Raw genomic sequence first — 17,923 nt, forward strand, 5'->3', positions numbered from 1 at the left:
GATCCCAACAACTGATAACATTCATGGATCGAGGAACTAAGTACAACAATAATTTACTTTCTACTTATCAGAAGTACTGCATCCAATGAAGTAGCAAACAAACCAGTTAACCCCCATATATTAAGAAATAACAGTTTGGCACTGTTATCCATTTCGCTTTGCACCTTCAAGTTAATGAAGGATAACAGTGAGTGGCACAACTGGCAGGAGGTGCTGCCTCACAGCTCCTCAGTCTTGATCTCCAGTGTTGTGTGGAGATTGCATATTCTCCCCGTGGCCATGTGGGTTTCCTCAAGACATGCATGTTGCTAGGTTAACTAATCACTGTGAATTGACTCTAGTATGTAAAATCTAGGAATCTGATGTTGGGGTTGGGGGAAGAGGCACAATAATAGTAAGAGTTGCAGAAATGGGAGGTGAGGTTCCAGAGAAAATTAGTGGGGAAATGGGACTGCTTTGTGAACTGACATAGGCTCAATAGGCAGAAATGGCCTCCCACGTCACAAGTATGAACAAACGCAATCCATTCATTTAAAAAACATGATAAAGAAACATTGTCACAAGGCCAGAGATGGAATGAGTCTTACTGAAATTAATAAAAGACATTTCAAGGTTGCAATATGTGGAATATATCAGGAATATTGTGCAAATAATCATGAATAAACATCTTTAAAATCGACTGCTTTAGTTTTCTGGACAGCAACAGCAAATTTAACTTTTTTAATATCACTAAACTCAATGATCATTTGGTTATTCCTTATACAGTTATGACAGTGATTTTAAATAATCATGTAGAGATAAATGTAGTACAACATTAGAAGTTGTTTCAATTCTTACGTGTAAGAAATTCTCTGATTTGCTTGATTAAATTTCTCAAATCTTCGTTGCTCTTATCCACTTTTTCCTTTGTTGCATTTGTTTTTTGCAGGACTTTTTGTGCATTTAATTTAGCCTCATCTGCTTTAACCTTTGCATCAGTGACCTGCAGGAATACATAATTACTAGCCATCAGTGCCCCTTGTATAACGAGTGAACACCTAGAGAAACCTGTTAAAATTGCAGCTGCACAGGAATTGTAATGGATATGGAACACAACAAAACAAAACTTTGGCAGGTTAATCAGTATCTAAATTTTGTATGATTTTATAACCACAACAGGTACTATGGCAGGGGAAGGTTTATCCCCAGCAAAGAACACAATTACAATCTGCATCATCTCTTAGTCATAGTGAAGATCATCTGCATCTTAATCAGCAAGTCCTGTTATTGCCAAGTGCTTCAGCCAACTGTTTGCCTGCTGTGTTCCCTATAATTTTCAATGCAGTTTAAGAAAATGACTTGCAATTATGTCCACCATCATATCTGACAGCCATTTGCAGCTAAAATACTTTTGAAACAGTTATGACTGCACTGTAGGAAATGCAGCACCAAACTTTCCACACAGCAAGCTCCCGCCAACAACAATGGTGAGATAATGTTTTCACACTCGATTAGGGGATTAACATTTGCCCAAATGTCAGGAGTAACTCGTGTTCTTCAAGATAGTATTGTGGGATCTCTTACATCCAGGTGTGAGTACAGACAGGGTCTCTGAATAATGGCTCTTCCAAAAGATTGTCCCTCTGACTGTGCTGCACTCACTCCAAACAGAACTGGAATATCAGCTGAGATTCTACTGCTCAAATCTTGGGTGGGTCTAATACCTGACATTCTTTGACTTAAATGCAAGAACGCTACAAACTAAGTCACAACTGATACTGAACTGGCAGATTTTTGTTAATCACAGATACCAACTGATGTGGGACAAAAGCAGTTACAGCCACACTGTCTCACCAATGGATGCCCAAGCTCAAAGCACTAATAGGTCTTTGCTCTGCTTCCTATGCTGACCACCTGACGAGCTTTATCCTTCTTCGTCCTTTGCTCAATAACATGCTGATTTCTGGTTAAGTAATGTTTGAAATTTAATATTCATATTTTTTGCTTTCAATCTCAAATTTCACATCATACAAGTCAGTGATAATAAACCTGATTCTGATTTCTCCATCTTCAGCTTAAAACACCCAAGTCTCTAAGCTCCTCCAATTCTGGTCTCTTATGCTTATGTTTTTTTGGTCATACCGAGAGCTCTCTGGTCTCAAGTTCTGAAATTACTTCTCAAAAGCCTGCCTTGACCCACTTAAAGCTGGAAATTCCTTAACACCCACCACTGAACAAGATTTAGTTTTCTGTCCAAATATCTTTGCATCTCAGTATCAAATTTTGTTTGCTAATACTCTTGAAATACTTTGGGATATTTTGCTTGCATCATACAGACTGCACAAATATTTTTGTCGTTGCTGAGAAGCCGCGACAATCCCACTGTGATGATATGCAAAAAATTGACCAGCTCAGCCTACCCAAAAGTACTCAAAAGTTGCTTAATGCAATACAAATAGCGCTTCTGTCTTTGCCATCTGTGGGAATTCAAAAGCTTATTGCCTGGTGAAAGCAGCTAGTCACAATCAGCAGGGCTATATCATGCTGGAGAAGAGCAAAATATAAACTTCAGGATATACTTAGCATGTCTGGCAGTATCTGGGGAGGCAGTGAGAGATTTAACTCAGGTCAGTGACCTTATATCAGGTTCTGTTGAAAGTTAATGATATGGGCCAATGACCTGTGTCTCTCCAAAGCTACAGGACCTTTGGAGTATTCCCAACATTTTCATTTTTCTTTCAAATTTCTGGGATCTCAGTGCATTGCTTCTGTACTAAAAATATTACCCAACACAGAGCTGATTTCTGAAATCTGTTCATATATAGAGATTTCCATCATATTAAAATTGAATTACATAATGAGAGCTTTGTACAAACTCTAAATTCAAACAACCCAGCTAATTATACTAAAGGCAGGTTATATATTATTCTTCTTTGCCAAATCCCACAGAAATTTTATATTGTATAGTACAGATAACTAAGCAATTACTATTTGTATGTGATGCACAAACTAAGTGTTTATCTTACTCCAACTTTTCTGTGGAATGTCATTGGTGGTCTTGATTTTGGAATTGGTACAAACTGGTGTTGTATTAGCAACTGGTATCTTACTGACCACTGAAGCAGGGTTTACTGTCAAAAAGGATCAAGTTCTTGGGATAATGATCATGGAAAAACAAAGCTACAAATTACTTCAAAAATTCACATTAATTTTTCCAACTAAATTTCTGAAAAGAAACATACCATTTTAGAGAGCTGATCCACTTCGGCCAAAGCATTTAGGATTTCTGTATCAAAATCCATAGAATTCTGCCATGCATTATGAGCTAAAGTTACAAGTCCATCACAGCCAGGCCCTCCACACTTTCTGGTTTTGTCATCAGCTTGACAGGTTGGACCTCCACACTTTGCTTCGTCACAAGATATTCCTGCAGGGCTCCCACAAATCTGGACAAACACACAAGTTTAGCTCATACAAATTAACCCCTGCAGAGCTCATTTTTATCTAATCAAAAATTATTAAAATTAGAAGCGAGAGAGCAAGTAGATCAATGTCGCATTCACCATGCTGAAAGGTTAAATCATCTAGTTTAGATGGAGTACATCCATTCTGCACTCAATTACTAGGAACTAGCATTGTCTGACAAATGTACCTTGCTATCACTGCAGATATGTTCACACAATCTTATTCCACTGCATCACTAGAAGTGGTTGGTTAGAACAGATTAGAATTCCCATCATGTTTTATAATATTAAAAGTCACCCTGAAGGTGTAGAAACAAATACTGTACCTTTTCACTTAATGGTGAAAGATCTAGATTCTGCAATTTCTCGGCCAATTCTTCCAGACTTTGTGAATGTTCCTTTTGCTGTTCCTCAAAGTGCTCCTCACTCTGTGAAATCATTTCATCCACCTTATGTCGAATGGTGGAAGATTCCAGTAATATATTGTCAGGATCAGTGGTAGAAGCATTAACTTGTATTTCAGCCTCTACAGATTGTTTACTGTATTTCTGGACACTGTCCAGGGCTCCTAAAATTGTAAAGATTAGAAAACATCAAATCATACTTTAGTAATGCAGAAGTGAATTCTGCAGAGCAACAGAAAACTTGGTGTACTGTCTGTAAGCGATACATCTAATCTCAACTAATCAGAACTGTGGCAAATAATTTTTTTTTTACGCAGCTAAAGTGAACAACAGTAGTGTAGCCTAATATAGAAATTAATGGTGTGATATATTAAACTCAATACTTTGAAAAAATTATGACATTTTACACCAAAAGACATACTGGAGAACTGTTTAGAAAAGCAGATACATTCGGAAATATCTAAACATTCGCTGGGGTTTTGCTAGGTGATTTGCATTTCTAAAGACACTGCACACCATTCGAAATTCAGTGCAAACCAACCACACGTGTGCAGGGCAGGTTATTTTTCCATTTGAGGGTAACATTACAATTCCATAAAATGTAATTAATTACTTGCCATGGATATCGGAGTTCTTAATGTATTCCAACCGCTCTGATAGTTCACTCACAATGGCTTTTAAGCCCTCAGTCTCACTCTGAAGGCCATTTAGTTCTGTGGCAGTCACATTATTTCGGTCTTCTGTTGCTGCAAGATCCAATTCAATTCCATTCACTTTTTTTGCAAGATCAGCCACTTTTTTCCTAAAATCAAGAGTTTTAAAGCTTAATACCATTATTTCATTTAGGAGTAGCATTTGATAAAAGTTCTTGACTCAAAACTTTTAGCCAGTGTTCAGAGGGATTTTGATATTCTTGTACATAACTCAAAACTGAGAGAGAGGAAGGGATGTGGTGGACTGAAGGGGTCTCTGCTGTATGACTATGACTACGGTTTCGTGTAACTGACTTGGATGGGAAAAGACATTCAAAGAGTTCAGACTTTGAAAGTAAGAGAGACTTTTTACTCCACTCAAATTCAACATCATCAAGAATAAAGTAGCCTGCATGTCCGGTACTTTATCTACCAACCAAAAAAATCTCTCCCTCACCACCAGTGCACATTGGATGGGATGTGTCCCTGCTCCAAAATTCACTGCAGCTTTCAATCTTGGCTCCTCTGACAGCATTACCCAAACTTCCGACCACTACCACTGAGGACACTACTAACTACAGGTTCTCATTCAATCCACACACTATCCCAACTTCTTAATATACAACTATTAATTCATTCTCAATGAATCCAATTCCCAGAGACAGCAACTCTAGTCCAAAGGACTAACCATTTTTGAATATATTCAAGCATATTCAAGATGGAGCTGTAGATTTTGGACTCTGGATTTGTAATAACCTCAATATACCAAACTGCACATTCAGATAATTAAGCCTTAAGAATAAATAAAGCCACTTTACCTTAAGTGCATGGTATTTCAAATTTCACAGTAACAAAAATGATAGCACAGAACAAACTGACGCAGTGGACCAAACCAACAAGTACCTGTATGGACTCGAGGCACGGACAGGAATGAAAGGTTCAGCGAGTGGTCTGTGTGGCTGGAGGGTACATTTAAAAAAAAAAGGGGGAAGGTCATGTGCTGCAGAATACCTAATATTCTTCCTTCAACCTTTTCTTTTTTTTTGAATCTAGGCAGAAATAACCCGAGGAACTTGAGATATTCTGCTCCAGGATTTCCTTTAAATCGCAACACACCAAACATGAGCCTCAATTGTCAAATCAAGCCAAAAAATGTTTGTAAAAAGCATGAAACTTTACTTCACAGCTGTGTTGCAGATGGTTTCTCTCAATAACATTTCCAGATTGAATCAACATGCTGCCAGACCACAAGTAGAATAAACTAAAGACTAACATAATGAAATGAAATTTTGTGTACAGATGGCTGTACATCAACCAAGATTTCCAAATTTAAAATGTCAGCTGGCTCAGATTTTGTTTTATTCAAGCAATTCCCAAAACAGCCCTTTAATCTTCTGCTTTTAGAAGCTTGCAGTAAAGGAACAGTATAACTCTTAGAAAAAGAATCTCCATTACAACTTTTGATGTACAACATGATGATTTTACAATAGGGAATAAGGGTATTTGGATACTTCAGTTAATCATGCATTTTAATTTCTCATCAATGGATTCCAATGGTGCCAGACATTACCTTTCCTACTGCAAAGCAAATGTACTGATGTTGGACCAACACATATGAGGACATTCAATCTTGTACAACTCTCTGACAGATAAACCTGAGTATCAAGGAAGATTTGTACAAGCCAACAATACCCCACCTGCACCTGTCGAAGATAGTGAGTTCAGGGAAATGTAATTGACAGGCTGGAACATGTAGTGGTGGTGTTAGAGGTCTTGGAATGCACAAGGGTGGATAAATCCCCAGGGCTGGATGAAATCTATCCCAACATGCCATGGGAAGCAAGAAAGGAGGTAGACAAACACAGGAGGTGAGCTAATGTTGTTCCTTGAAGGAGGGCAGCAGGGACAAGTCAGTTAACTACAGGTCAGTGAGCCCTGCATCATTGGTTGGGAAACTATTGGAGAAAATTCTAATGGATAGGATTTATACACATTTGGAATAGCAGGGACTGATTTAGGAATAGCATGGGAAATCCTGTCTCACTAATTTGATGGACTTTTTTTTGAGGAGGTAATGAAGATTGATGCAGGCAGGGCAGTATATGTTGTCTACATGGATTTTAGTAAGGCACGTAACAAGGTCCTGCATGGTAGGCTGGTCCAGAACGTTAAGGCACATGGGATCCAAGGTGACTGAAGGAAGAGGGTAATGGTGGAGGGATGCTTTTCTGATTGGAAGTCTGTAACCAGAGGTGTACCACAGGGATCAATGCTGGGACCAGTGTTGTTTGTGATATACATTAACAACCTGGATGTGAATGCATAACATATGATTAGCAAGTTTACGGATGACACAAAAAATTGGTGATGTAGATAGTGAGGCAGGTTGCCTCTGGTTACAATAGGATACAGATCAGTTTGAAAGTTGGGCAGAGCATTGGCAGATGGTATTTAATCCCAACGAGTGTGAAGTGATGTATTTTGAGAAGTCAAATAGAAATGGTCGGCACCAAGGAATACTGATAAACAGAGGGGCTTTGGGGTTCAAGTCCAAATCCATGGTTCCTTGAAAGTGGCAGAGGTACAGAGTGAAGGCAGAGTACATACGGCATGTTCCTTCACTGGTTAGGGCACAGAATGCCAAAGTTGGGTCATCATGTTGCAAATTTACAAAACACTAGTTAGGCAGTGCTTGGGGTATTGTGCAGTTCTGGTTGCCACACTGTAGGAAGGATGTGATTGCACTGGAAAGAGTGCAGAGGAGATTCATTACGATGATGCCTGGATTGGAGGACTTTGCTTTGGGGAAAATGAGCCCAGCCTATTCGATCTCTCCCCATAACTAAAGAGGCTGACAGGTGACCCAATACAGAATAATAATATTATAAGGGACATTGATAGGGCAGATAGTCAATATTTTCTCCACAGTGGTAGGGGTATCAAGAAAAGTGATAAGGAGTTATAAAGGGGATTTGAGGGGAATTTTTTAAAAAATTCTGGAATGCACTGCCAAAGGTTGTGGAATTAGATGCAATCATTATGTTTGAGAGGCATTTGAAAAGGCAAGACTGACTTGGGGGTGGGGGGGGGGGGGAGAGGGGGGAAAAAATGGGCCAAAGAGCCCATTTCTGTGCTATACAACTCTGACCCTAATATAGAGACTACACTTCATTGAATAGGACACTGAGATATTTTAAGAATACAAAAGTCAACATTCATGTAATTCTTGCTTTCTCTCTCTTTCCAGGTCTCCAACCAATTTCTCAATAACAAACTTGACATTGTAACGTGCAGGACTCTGCTCCTGTATGTAGAAGGGAGAGAACATTAATGTAAACTGAGCCTACTTACCTGGCTTCTTCCAAAAGATCCTCAATATTGTCAAGTGGTTCAGTTGCAGGATTTGCAGCAAGCAGAGATTGTATTTCATTAATCTTTTCCTGCACAGCATTAACTGTTTCTTGATAAGGGCCAATAACTCCATTGGCTTTGATTGTATCAGCCTGTTCTACAAGTCGTTTGCTTTGAGTGGTCAGCTCTTCAATTTTTTTATCCCAGAGACTGAAGCACGCATGGCACTGTTCACAGTGAGGGAATGTACCGAAGTACCCTCGGGCACATCTATCACAGCGTTCACCAGCAATCCCTTTTCGACAGATGCAGCGTCCATCTGTCTGGTTACACTGCTGTGTCTCGATGCCAAGATCGTTACAATCACATTCTTTAAGATAAAAGTAAAAAAACAAAATGAACAATCAAATTAACTTCATGAAAAATCCTCAAATTTTGAGAGCACTTTCCATATGGTAAAGTTGAAAGGACTGGCCCAGACATTTGATGTACTCAAACAAAAGCTTTTTGTCTACACTGTCTCCTTCTTGCTCAAACTGCTTTTACAGATTAGCACCTACATTGGGACAACAGATCCCAAACCTTATGTTGCAAGTAGTGCAGAGATCTCTTCATAGCTGTTCACTGTGTGACTGGGAATCACATTTATTGGTTTCTAGACAACAGAATTTGTTTAAAATTGGTGGAAAGATCTATAGAAGAGCCAGGACTCAGCACTTTCTTGTGAAAGGCCAACATCCTGTACTCTACCACTGAAAGTAACACAAGAACCACACAGTTTAACCAAAGAGGAAGCCCAGTTTTCACGGCAGGTGCATCAAAATAATCGCGACATTGGAGTGCACTGGGATGCAAGTAGCGCCAGGGAACAAAGTCAAATAGCAAAGTAGAATTAAATAAAATCACACGTAACACTACTTCCCTTTTTCTTAAAATATTAATTTCATTTACACATTTAATTTATTCACAAGCTTTCCCGTTAATGAAATTCAATCCACTTCATGAAGGTGTCACTGCAAAAATCTTGCAACTTTTCTTCCAGTGCCATTGTACCATTGGTAGTCTTTATTTGGACATTTGTCTGATTCAATCCATCCTTCTTAAATATTTTTGGATACTAATTTTAAGAGCAATATCTTTATCCATCATGACCAACTCTATTGCAGCAATCACTACTGTTTTCAAGTGCAAAGAACATGCTTTCACCCCCGACATCCAAATTCTCATATGCTAACTTTAACAATGCATCTGAAATTGAATATTATATCAAACTTCAAAATTCGATTATGCAATCACATTTGAGGTAAATGACTGGGGACATCAATGCACTTTCTGCACAACTATTGTCAGTGTTCCAGCCCTAGAATCAAAAATTGCTCAAAAAATTTGTGACCTTTGACCAAAGGTTTATGTAATAGAAATTGAGGAAACCAGTTTTCTCCAACTATGCTTCTTTCACAATTTAAGATTGCTATTACCATGGCAAAGTTCTACTTTACAATAACTTGCCCATCGTAGCTAGAAAGATCTTCAGTGCCAATTTTGCATCACAAAAAGGTGGTTTAATGTTGGAGTAAACCCCATCCCCCCCCCCCCCCCCCAGTATTAATTTTCAAATACTTTAAGTACTCTTTATTCAGGATGGACAGGAGCACAGATTTCCCAGGGATAACCAACAAAAATGTGAATACCACTAATGCATGCAAAAAGGTCAACCCCTCCATGGATGTAACAACTTCTATGCAAGTTTCAGTTTCAGTATGCATGAGCCTGACCACAATCCTAATCACCAATGTTCTGAGTCCTGACCCCTCTCTAGCTGCCCACCTGGCTCACACTCTCAAGCCTAACCCTGCCCCAGGCTCAAAACACATCCAGCGTTTGCAGCTCGAATAAGTGGATCCATAGATGGCAAGTCAGCAGATAAATGAGGACTTGATGTATTGCTGAGACTCCTTATCCACATTTAACTTTGCATACACACAACAGGTCTAGTCTGGGTCCTTGCATTTTTGTCTGCTTCAAAGGATCTACAATTCCTCAGTTGTCTGTTCATGGTCATCTTGTAATCAGGCTACTCCAAGAGTTTTGTTCACTTTAGATAGTACTATACAAGTGGTGCCCAATCACTATGGCTCATCTTCACTAGAACTCAATTTCATTTCAATTTATCCAACTCTCCCTTGACTCCATTCTTGATCCATATGGAACAGGTCAAGGCTTGCAGTTGATTTATTTTGCATCTGCTTTGATATGGGGATGGGAACTGAGAGCTTTAATACCCATTTCAGCACCACGGAATACTTCTGCATACTTCCTCATTAGTATGTCGAAGTGCAAGTTTGAAGCATCTACGCTATACACCAACTTTCACTACAGCTTCAATTTCTGTTGTGATTCCATACCAACTTTTATTCGTTCAGTATAACCAATCACAAAGACTGGTAGCTCTTTTTGCCCATTGTGACTCATTAGACAATTCATCTGGTCTGAAGTCTTCAATACTTCACTCACATAACTTTTCAAATTCATTGCATTCTTTGTCTATGGAACTTGGCCAAACCTTCTCAGTCATGTACCCTGGCTAATAATTGCCTGCCATATAAATGCCCATGCTCTAACCAAACCAAATTTTACAGATTTCCTGTCTTCTTGCTGTAAAAGCTTTCCCTCTGCAGGGGGTGGGGGGGGGGGGGGTAAAAATTCTTTAAGTACACTAGCTTTAGACTTGCATGCTCAGGATATATGCGCGTTTCCTGAAAGCAAGAACATTTTGATGATTTCAACATGATGGATGGTTTCCATCACGTCTTAACAGCAATGTGTGCCATTCCCACCCCTTTGCTTCACACTGCTCTCAAACACATTTGTGTACTGCTCCATGAATGTAAACTTTTGTAGTGGATGAAGTTCTTTGGCACCATTTCCTGCCATCTCCAAGTTGTGAGTTTTCAAACATAGATCAAAAGAGCAATCTTGCATACTTAACAACTTCTATTGAATTCATTCATTGATTATAGCATAAACTGGTCATAACAGTGTTGTGACATGACCTTCAACTGAATAATATAGGCGATCTCACCTAATCTTCCCACTAGGTCTCCACAATTTGGATTTTAGACTACTACAATCTTTGCACTACACCATTAAACAATTTTTGCATCCTGTGACAGTAAATTTGTTAACATAACACAGTTCAGAACCCATTCAGTTGGAGCAGCTTTGTCGTACTCCCATATAGCATCATTCTGTGCAGGCACTCTCAACGTTATCAATTTCCACTGTTATTTCTTCCAAAAACACTTCCATGCCTTGAGTATGATGCAAAATCTCATGTACCTGATTGTTTACACCAATGTAGAGTGGTTGTAATACAGCATACATCAGTTTGAATTTAAGCAGCAATTATGTCCTGTTCTGAAGCAGTTCCCACCAAAACTGATGATGTCACAACAGTATCCATTCTTGTCATCAGTCTAATGTCTGTTCAGATGCACACTTGTGCTAACTGTAGATAGTATTGGTCACCAAGTATAATGAAGATTTGAAGGTGGGATCAACTACATGCATTATGTACCAACAGCAATGTCCCCAAGGTTAATGCCTCCATTTTACAAAGCATCTAGTTATGATCAATTTATTGATTAAAAAGCCTTAAGAAGGGTTCTTCATTTTGAGCTCCACATGATAATCAGGAGGTTAAAAAATCTACCACATAGCTCTTAGCACATTAACAAAATGAGAACTTCCACCTTGTGATTTTGAACCGATTCTAAGAGATCACAACCAGGGTGCCCAGTTTTGCAATTTGTGCTCCTATCATTTGCCCAGAGCAGCAAGAAAAACTCTAGACTCACTAGTTCGGATTGACCTTAATTCACACAATTCCCTCAGCAAACAATTAAATCCTGTGTTTATTCAACAGCTATTTATATCACCAGAACAGCAGTCCACGTCCACTTCACTGTGAGCATTCAGAATATGTCCCTCACTCATTTTAGGTTTCTGCCTAAAGGATACAATAGCATTAACTGATCTATGCACAACTAGCAAAGGAATTACAGAACTGCCAATAAAATGTTTCCCACTTTGCTCATACCAAAAGATAGATAATTACTATGGTTACTTGATTTAGAGCTTGCAGTAATGGGTTTAACCATCAGTAAAGTGTTAACAAAGGGGCAAAAGCTAAAAATAACTACAAGTATGGTTAAACATTATCCTGGTATTCTATTTCCAGGTTTCAAAATCAAAACCAGGAAATGAAATTCTACGACAGTACCAAATCAACAATCCTACCAAAACATCTCCCCTTTCTATCTCCCATGTATAGCACCATGGAGCATAAAATTTATGGCAGTTGTCAGGGAAGGAAGCTCAAAAATAATTATGGAAAATGTAGCATAGTTATCCATTTGAATGCCAAGAGCTGACAGCATTAGGAGCAAGAAGATTCATGCTGCTATGAACCATGATTAACTTCATAATGCAAATCCGAACTTACGAACTACTCTATCTCAAAAGCAAATGGAGGGAAAATTTGGCTGGAGACAAAGCTCTAGTAATCCTGGGAGTGCAAATCCAACAGTATATACCCTGATTTTACCGTACCAGGGTTTAGTTTAAATGTTGAGACTCCATGTATTCTTTCAAACTATACCCTGTATACTCAAGTTTTAATTGCTGGAGCAGAGTTCTGTATGTGTACAACTCTCTTCTTGGCAGCCTGTATAAAATTTGAGTTACACAATGAATCAGTTTTTAACCAGTCCACCCAGAGTCCAGATACTAAAGAGAAACTATTGATCCTAAAATAGAGGCACCTAGTTAAATGCACCTAAAGAGCCTTGGTAACATTTAAAAAGGCATAATCTCATTCCTGCCAACCCAAAGTTAAATATGGATCTCGACTAGTTTCCAGAATGTCATTAAGATGGAAGGCTCCAATACACAAAAAAAACACTTCACTGTGCCTAAAACTAGGTATCAAGTTATAAATTCAGCAATGGAAACCCCAAGTCCACATTATCTGTTTGTTAAACTTCAGCAAGGACTACTACAGTTTACTACTTGAAAAACAGTTAATGTTTAAGGAATCCCCTCAATCAGCTTGCACCAATTTTTAAATATTAACTCTGAATGACGTACTTATCAAAACCAGGAATGGTGATGCCAAACATCAGAATACTTTCAACTTCACTGACAATTCCAAACATGCCAAGGCCAACTATAGCATGCTTAGTTGCACAGTAAAGCTATTTCTACTGTTCCGAAATAGGCTCGTGACACCTTTCCCTTCAGTGCCAATGTGACATTTTTTTTCCAGCACCAGTCTTTTTGTGTATTCTGATTAAGCTATTAGGTACCTTGAACCTGTTGCATCAGTAAATGAAATCTTGCCTAATCTGGAAGCCTAAACACCTTTCCACCATATCCATCTTTGAACAAAAGTGTATTTTGTTTTATGCTACAACCTCATGCTATGAATTTAACCATTTTTCTCCTTCCGTTCCCCATCTCATTTCATAAAAGGCTCTCATTCAGTCAAAATCATTTTCATCAACAGTTCCCTCAGGAAATGTTGGTTAGAAATTAAAACAAATTTATACATTTATCCTCAGAAGGTCAAGGAAATTCAACATGTCCCTGATGATCATCATCAATTTTTACAGATGCACCATAGAAAGCATCCTATCCAGATGCATCACAGATTGGTACGGCAACTGCTCTGCCCAAGACTACAAGAAATTGCAGAGAATTGTAAGCACAGTCCAGTCTATCACGAAAACTAGTCTCTCTTCTCCACTGTTTTAAGACTTGAACGGACCTCTCATACGATAAAGGTGAACTCTCCATTTACCTCGTTATGCCCTGTATCTTATTTGTCTACTTGCACTGTACTTTCTCTGTAACTGCAACACTATATTCTGCATTCTGTTATAGTTTTTCCCTTGTGTACTACTTCGATATACTTGTATGGGATGATCTATGAATGGCATGCAAACAAAAGCTTTTCACTGTACCTCAGTACATGTGAGAATAATAAACCAGTTACCAATTATATTGGCAGAGTTTAACTTGTTGCATTGATCCAATTCGTCTGCTCAGAACAGCAGCAATGCCTCATGGGACTCTGGCCAACATTCTTTCATCAACCAGTTTCAAATTTGAACAGTTATCTTGGTGGTTTAATTTTGAGATTCTTCTCTAAACAGAAAGTGGCTGCATTGATGGACTTAACTCTGTAATTGCTTAATAACTTTGAGTAGTTTTGATACATCTGAGACTCAATGAAACATGATAACAAAATACCACTCTCTTTCATTCTGAATTTCATAAACAATACCTTGAGAATTGAGTGCTTCAACACTTGGGCAATGAGGCTTAATTAACAAACTGGACTTGGTGGCCAACAGCAAAGGAATTATATTTACTGGTAACCTTAAAAATACAAAAACTGGTATCAAAGCAAAATGCTTCAGTCTATTTTTTTCCCTAATCCAAACCAACTGGTGCTAATTATAGGCACTCCCTGGCATCCATTAACAAGGATTACAACAAACAGACTAACTAACCAATAAAACTGAAGAATTTTCAGACAGCAAACAAGAAAGTTAAAAAAGTATGAATTATACTTCACTACTTCATTTTACTGAAATCAGATTGAAAACTTGAAATATAGCTTCTGCCTTAATTATCCATCATGAAATTTCAATTGGATTACACAGAATCTCATATTTCATCCTTTTTAACCATTATGTATGACAACCTTCGCTACATCAGATTGACATTTCCACCAATAATTCTACAATTTGTGAATGAGAATGTTTACTTTCTCCTCCTAGGCAATCCCTCTGGGTCACAGCTAATGTTCCCACTCCCATTATTTTCTTTCTACCCTCCTTCACCTACCCCACCCCCTGCCAAAAATCCTCAGCCAAACTGCAAATGTTTACACCAACACAATTGTTTGCTTGATTTTCCTATAACGGTACTACATTTGAAATAAATACACTATTATTTCCAAAAATTATGAACAAATATTCCACAACTGCATCTGACATGCTTGGAAAAGAATAACATTTTCTGGGGAGCACATGCTGTTTTGCAGGATGAAGAGGTGAAGGAAAAAGCAAAGAGTCAATTTAATGTTTCCCCCAACATGAATTAATGCTGACCAGTTTGATCACATACAAGATGAAAGTAGTAGTTCAACCTGGATTTAAATCAGTCAGTTGATCTAAAAGTGAGCTGCAGAGGATGTTACTAAAACAGGAAATTACTAACCTCAAAAGACAGATGTTTTAACAATGGAAATCAATCCGATAAACAAAGGAATAAATTACAGTCTGGAAGTTCACAGAGTTACGCAAGTTTACACAAATCATTACCATCATGTTGTGGCATTGTGTCTGATGGAACAGACACTCAGAGTGCAACAGATCAAAAGGTAGCTGCAGGATATCACATCTGACTGACAGGCCATCAATTTAACAAACTTTACAAAAGCTTATTCACACTCCAAGCCATTTAAAGTGCCCATGCTATGATACAACATGGAAGTTGAAATTCTGAGATCGCACAGTACATTAATTGCCACATTCAAACATCTACTCACCCCAAGGAGCAAAAAGAGTTGCAATTTGGTGATGCTTTAGTAAAACTGTGACTGGTGCTCCAGAGTAGGCAACACATCTTCACAAAATGATACGGAAAATTAATAAAAGCAATACATGTAGTTGAAATTTAAAATATTAAAGAAATATTTTCAATATATAGTTGAGATTCATTATAAATTGAATGTTATTTTTGCTCATTAAACATCAACTGACAGAAGTTAAACAAAGTTGTTTATTAACTTCTACCAGAAGCACTGAGGATTGCTTAGTTTCAATATTGTGACATGTTTGAGTGCAAACTTCAAGGCAGTCTGAAAGCCAGATGTTCAATGTTTGACCACAAAATAATCTACCATCTGTAATGGCATTCAGGGACATTACAATGTGGATGGTTTGGGAGGGTATTAAGTTTCTCAAAGTAATTACATCTAGTTTAAAAACACTTTTCCATTGAATCAGCTCACTTTCACGTAATCAAATTTTACATGAACATGAAAATGTGCAAATTATTTATCTTTGACCTCAACTGCATGAGTGAAGCCCAGGAAAATTTTACTAGGTAAGTCCAATTTTCTAAAAATAAATCCAAATTTCTCATTCCTATTCTAATTACATTGGGAACAGCTCAAACATTATTCTAAGAACACATTTCAAAAGGTATCAAATTATTCTTTGTGTGATGTTTTAATACTAAATCCACACGTGACAGTCAAACTGATCTCTGAAATGATCTGCAAGCTTTACATTTTAAAATCATTACAGAATTAATTTTAAAAAGGTTCTTTGTTCATTCACAAATTAATCCCTTCATTTAAATGAAAAAGCAGCTGGGTTTTCAAAGATTGTTTTAAGAATGTTCCTAATTTACATGGTTTAGCTCAAGCAGCAATGCAAAAAATCCATTAATTAAACACTATGCTGAATACTTTAATTAATAACTTTGGATACCTTTAGATAATTTTGGATGGTTTTATTTGTTTAAAAACCTCTCCTTAAAAACAATGAAAAGAGAAATATGATGAGCCTTTACATTAAAGCAGAAGTAACAGTACAGGAAGCCATTGAGCCCCATCATATCTACACCCACCAAGAACAGCCCATCACTTCTCAACTCTTGTTCTGTAGTCCTTCAAGCTGTCAGTTTTTTTAAAAAAAACAAACAACACAGATTATTCTGTGGTCAATTACTTTTGATAAATGTGGTGAGATTTTCTACTTCCCCCATCCTTTCAAGTAGTGTGTTCCAGATCTTCATTGCTGCTGTTTGATTTTCTTTCAACTTTCCTTTCATCCTTCAACCTTTCTCTCTCTCTAGTAAAGGAAATAATTCCTTTTTGTTTACCCTCTCTGGGACTCTCATTTTTAGATCTGTGTTCCAAAAAAAGCCCAGTCAAGACAAATTGCTCATAACTAATTCTTCAGCAACATCCTCATAAATCTCCTCTCTAGTGTCTTCATATCCTTCCAGTGGCGTGGTGACCAGAACCATGCCCTCAGCACTAAAACTGTGGTCTGAAGTGTTTTATAAAAATATATACACACAGTTTTAACATTATAGGCAGCATCTCATCTGCCAAAAAACACTGGTCTCACTATCCTCAGGAATCTATGAACACACGTTTTAAGACTTCTGTTCCTCTACATTTTTAGCACTCTCATTTTATTCTGCATTTGTTTGTCCTTCCCCAGATGCATTTACTCACTTCTCCAAACTGAATTTCATTTACCACTTTCATGCCCACCTAACCAGCCCCTTGAAATTTAAAGTACACAAATATTTCTTGCTGCTGAAATTATAAATTCTCAACTAGTACTGTTATAAACCAGAAAAATGTTAGGAAAGATCATGCCCCGAGTCTGTATAAATAATACCTCCTACTAATTTTCAATGGCTTTCCCAAACTGTATCATGTTTAAACTTAAAAAAAAATTAGGAGTGGCACTGTTGATTCTTCGCTTAAATTTGAGGAAGTTTGGAGTCCATTTATTCAATATTTTCATATGATATAGATCCCTTTTCAATAACCTTTGAATTTAGAGGAGCGGAGTTGACAACATAATAATGCTCTTTTTTCATCAAGAAATATCAGTCCAGTTTTTTTTCTTTTGAAATTTTTTTTTAGTTTGTTTCGATTTATTATTTATAATTTTTTGATTTGGTTTTTTTATTATACAATAAATCTTTTTCTTTTCCTTTTGTTTTTTTTGTATTATATTCGCTTACTAAGAGACCGTGGGGTCTAGAATATATATTTTTTATTCTTTATGATTATATATGTCATGATTGTCCTCCCGATCTCTGTGTATCACATGTATAATCATTGATGTTACATATATTAATCTGTATTAATTTGAAAATTAATAAAAAGATTGAAAAAGAAGAATCTGTATAGATTGGTAGCAGAATCGATCTT

General features: G+C 37.5%; 1 protein-coding gene across 1 annotated transcript in view; it reads right to left on the reverse strand.

Moving 5' to 3' along the window:
* lamb1a (laminin, beta 1a) overlaps positions 1–17,923 on the reverse strand; it is a 72,926-nt gene that overhangs the window by 13,187 nt on the left and 41,816 nt on the right. Inside the window, exons 24-28 of the mRNA XM_052033675.1 lie at positions 7,891–8,260; positions 4,465–4,649; positions 3,770–4,011; positions 3,222–3,425; positions 838–982 (exon numbers count right to left, since the gene is read on the reverse strand). Of these exons, the coding sequence (XP_051889635.1) occupies positions 838–982; positions 3,222–3,425; positions 3,770–4,011; positions 4,465–4,649; positions 7,891–8,260 (1,146 nt within the window). The remainder of the gene's footprint in view (positions 1–837; positions 983–3,221; positions 3,426–3,769; positions 4,012–4,464; positions 4,650–7,890; positions 8,261–17,923) is intronic.

Source organism: Pristis pectinata, chromosome 19 (assembly GCF_009764475.1).
Source record: "Pristis pectinata isolate sPriPec2 chromosome 19, sPriPec2.1.pri, whole genome shotgun sequence".
Lineage (NCBI taxonomy): Eukaryota > Metazoa > Chordata > Chondrichthyes > Rhinopristiformes > Pristidae > Pristis > Pristis pectinata.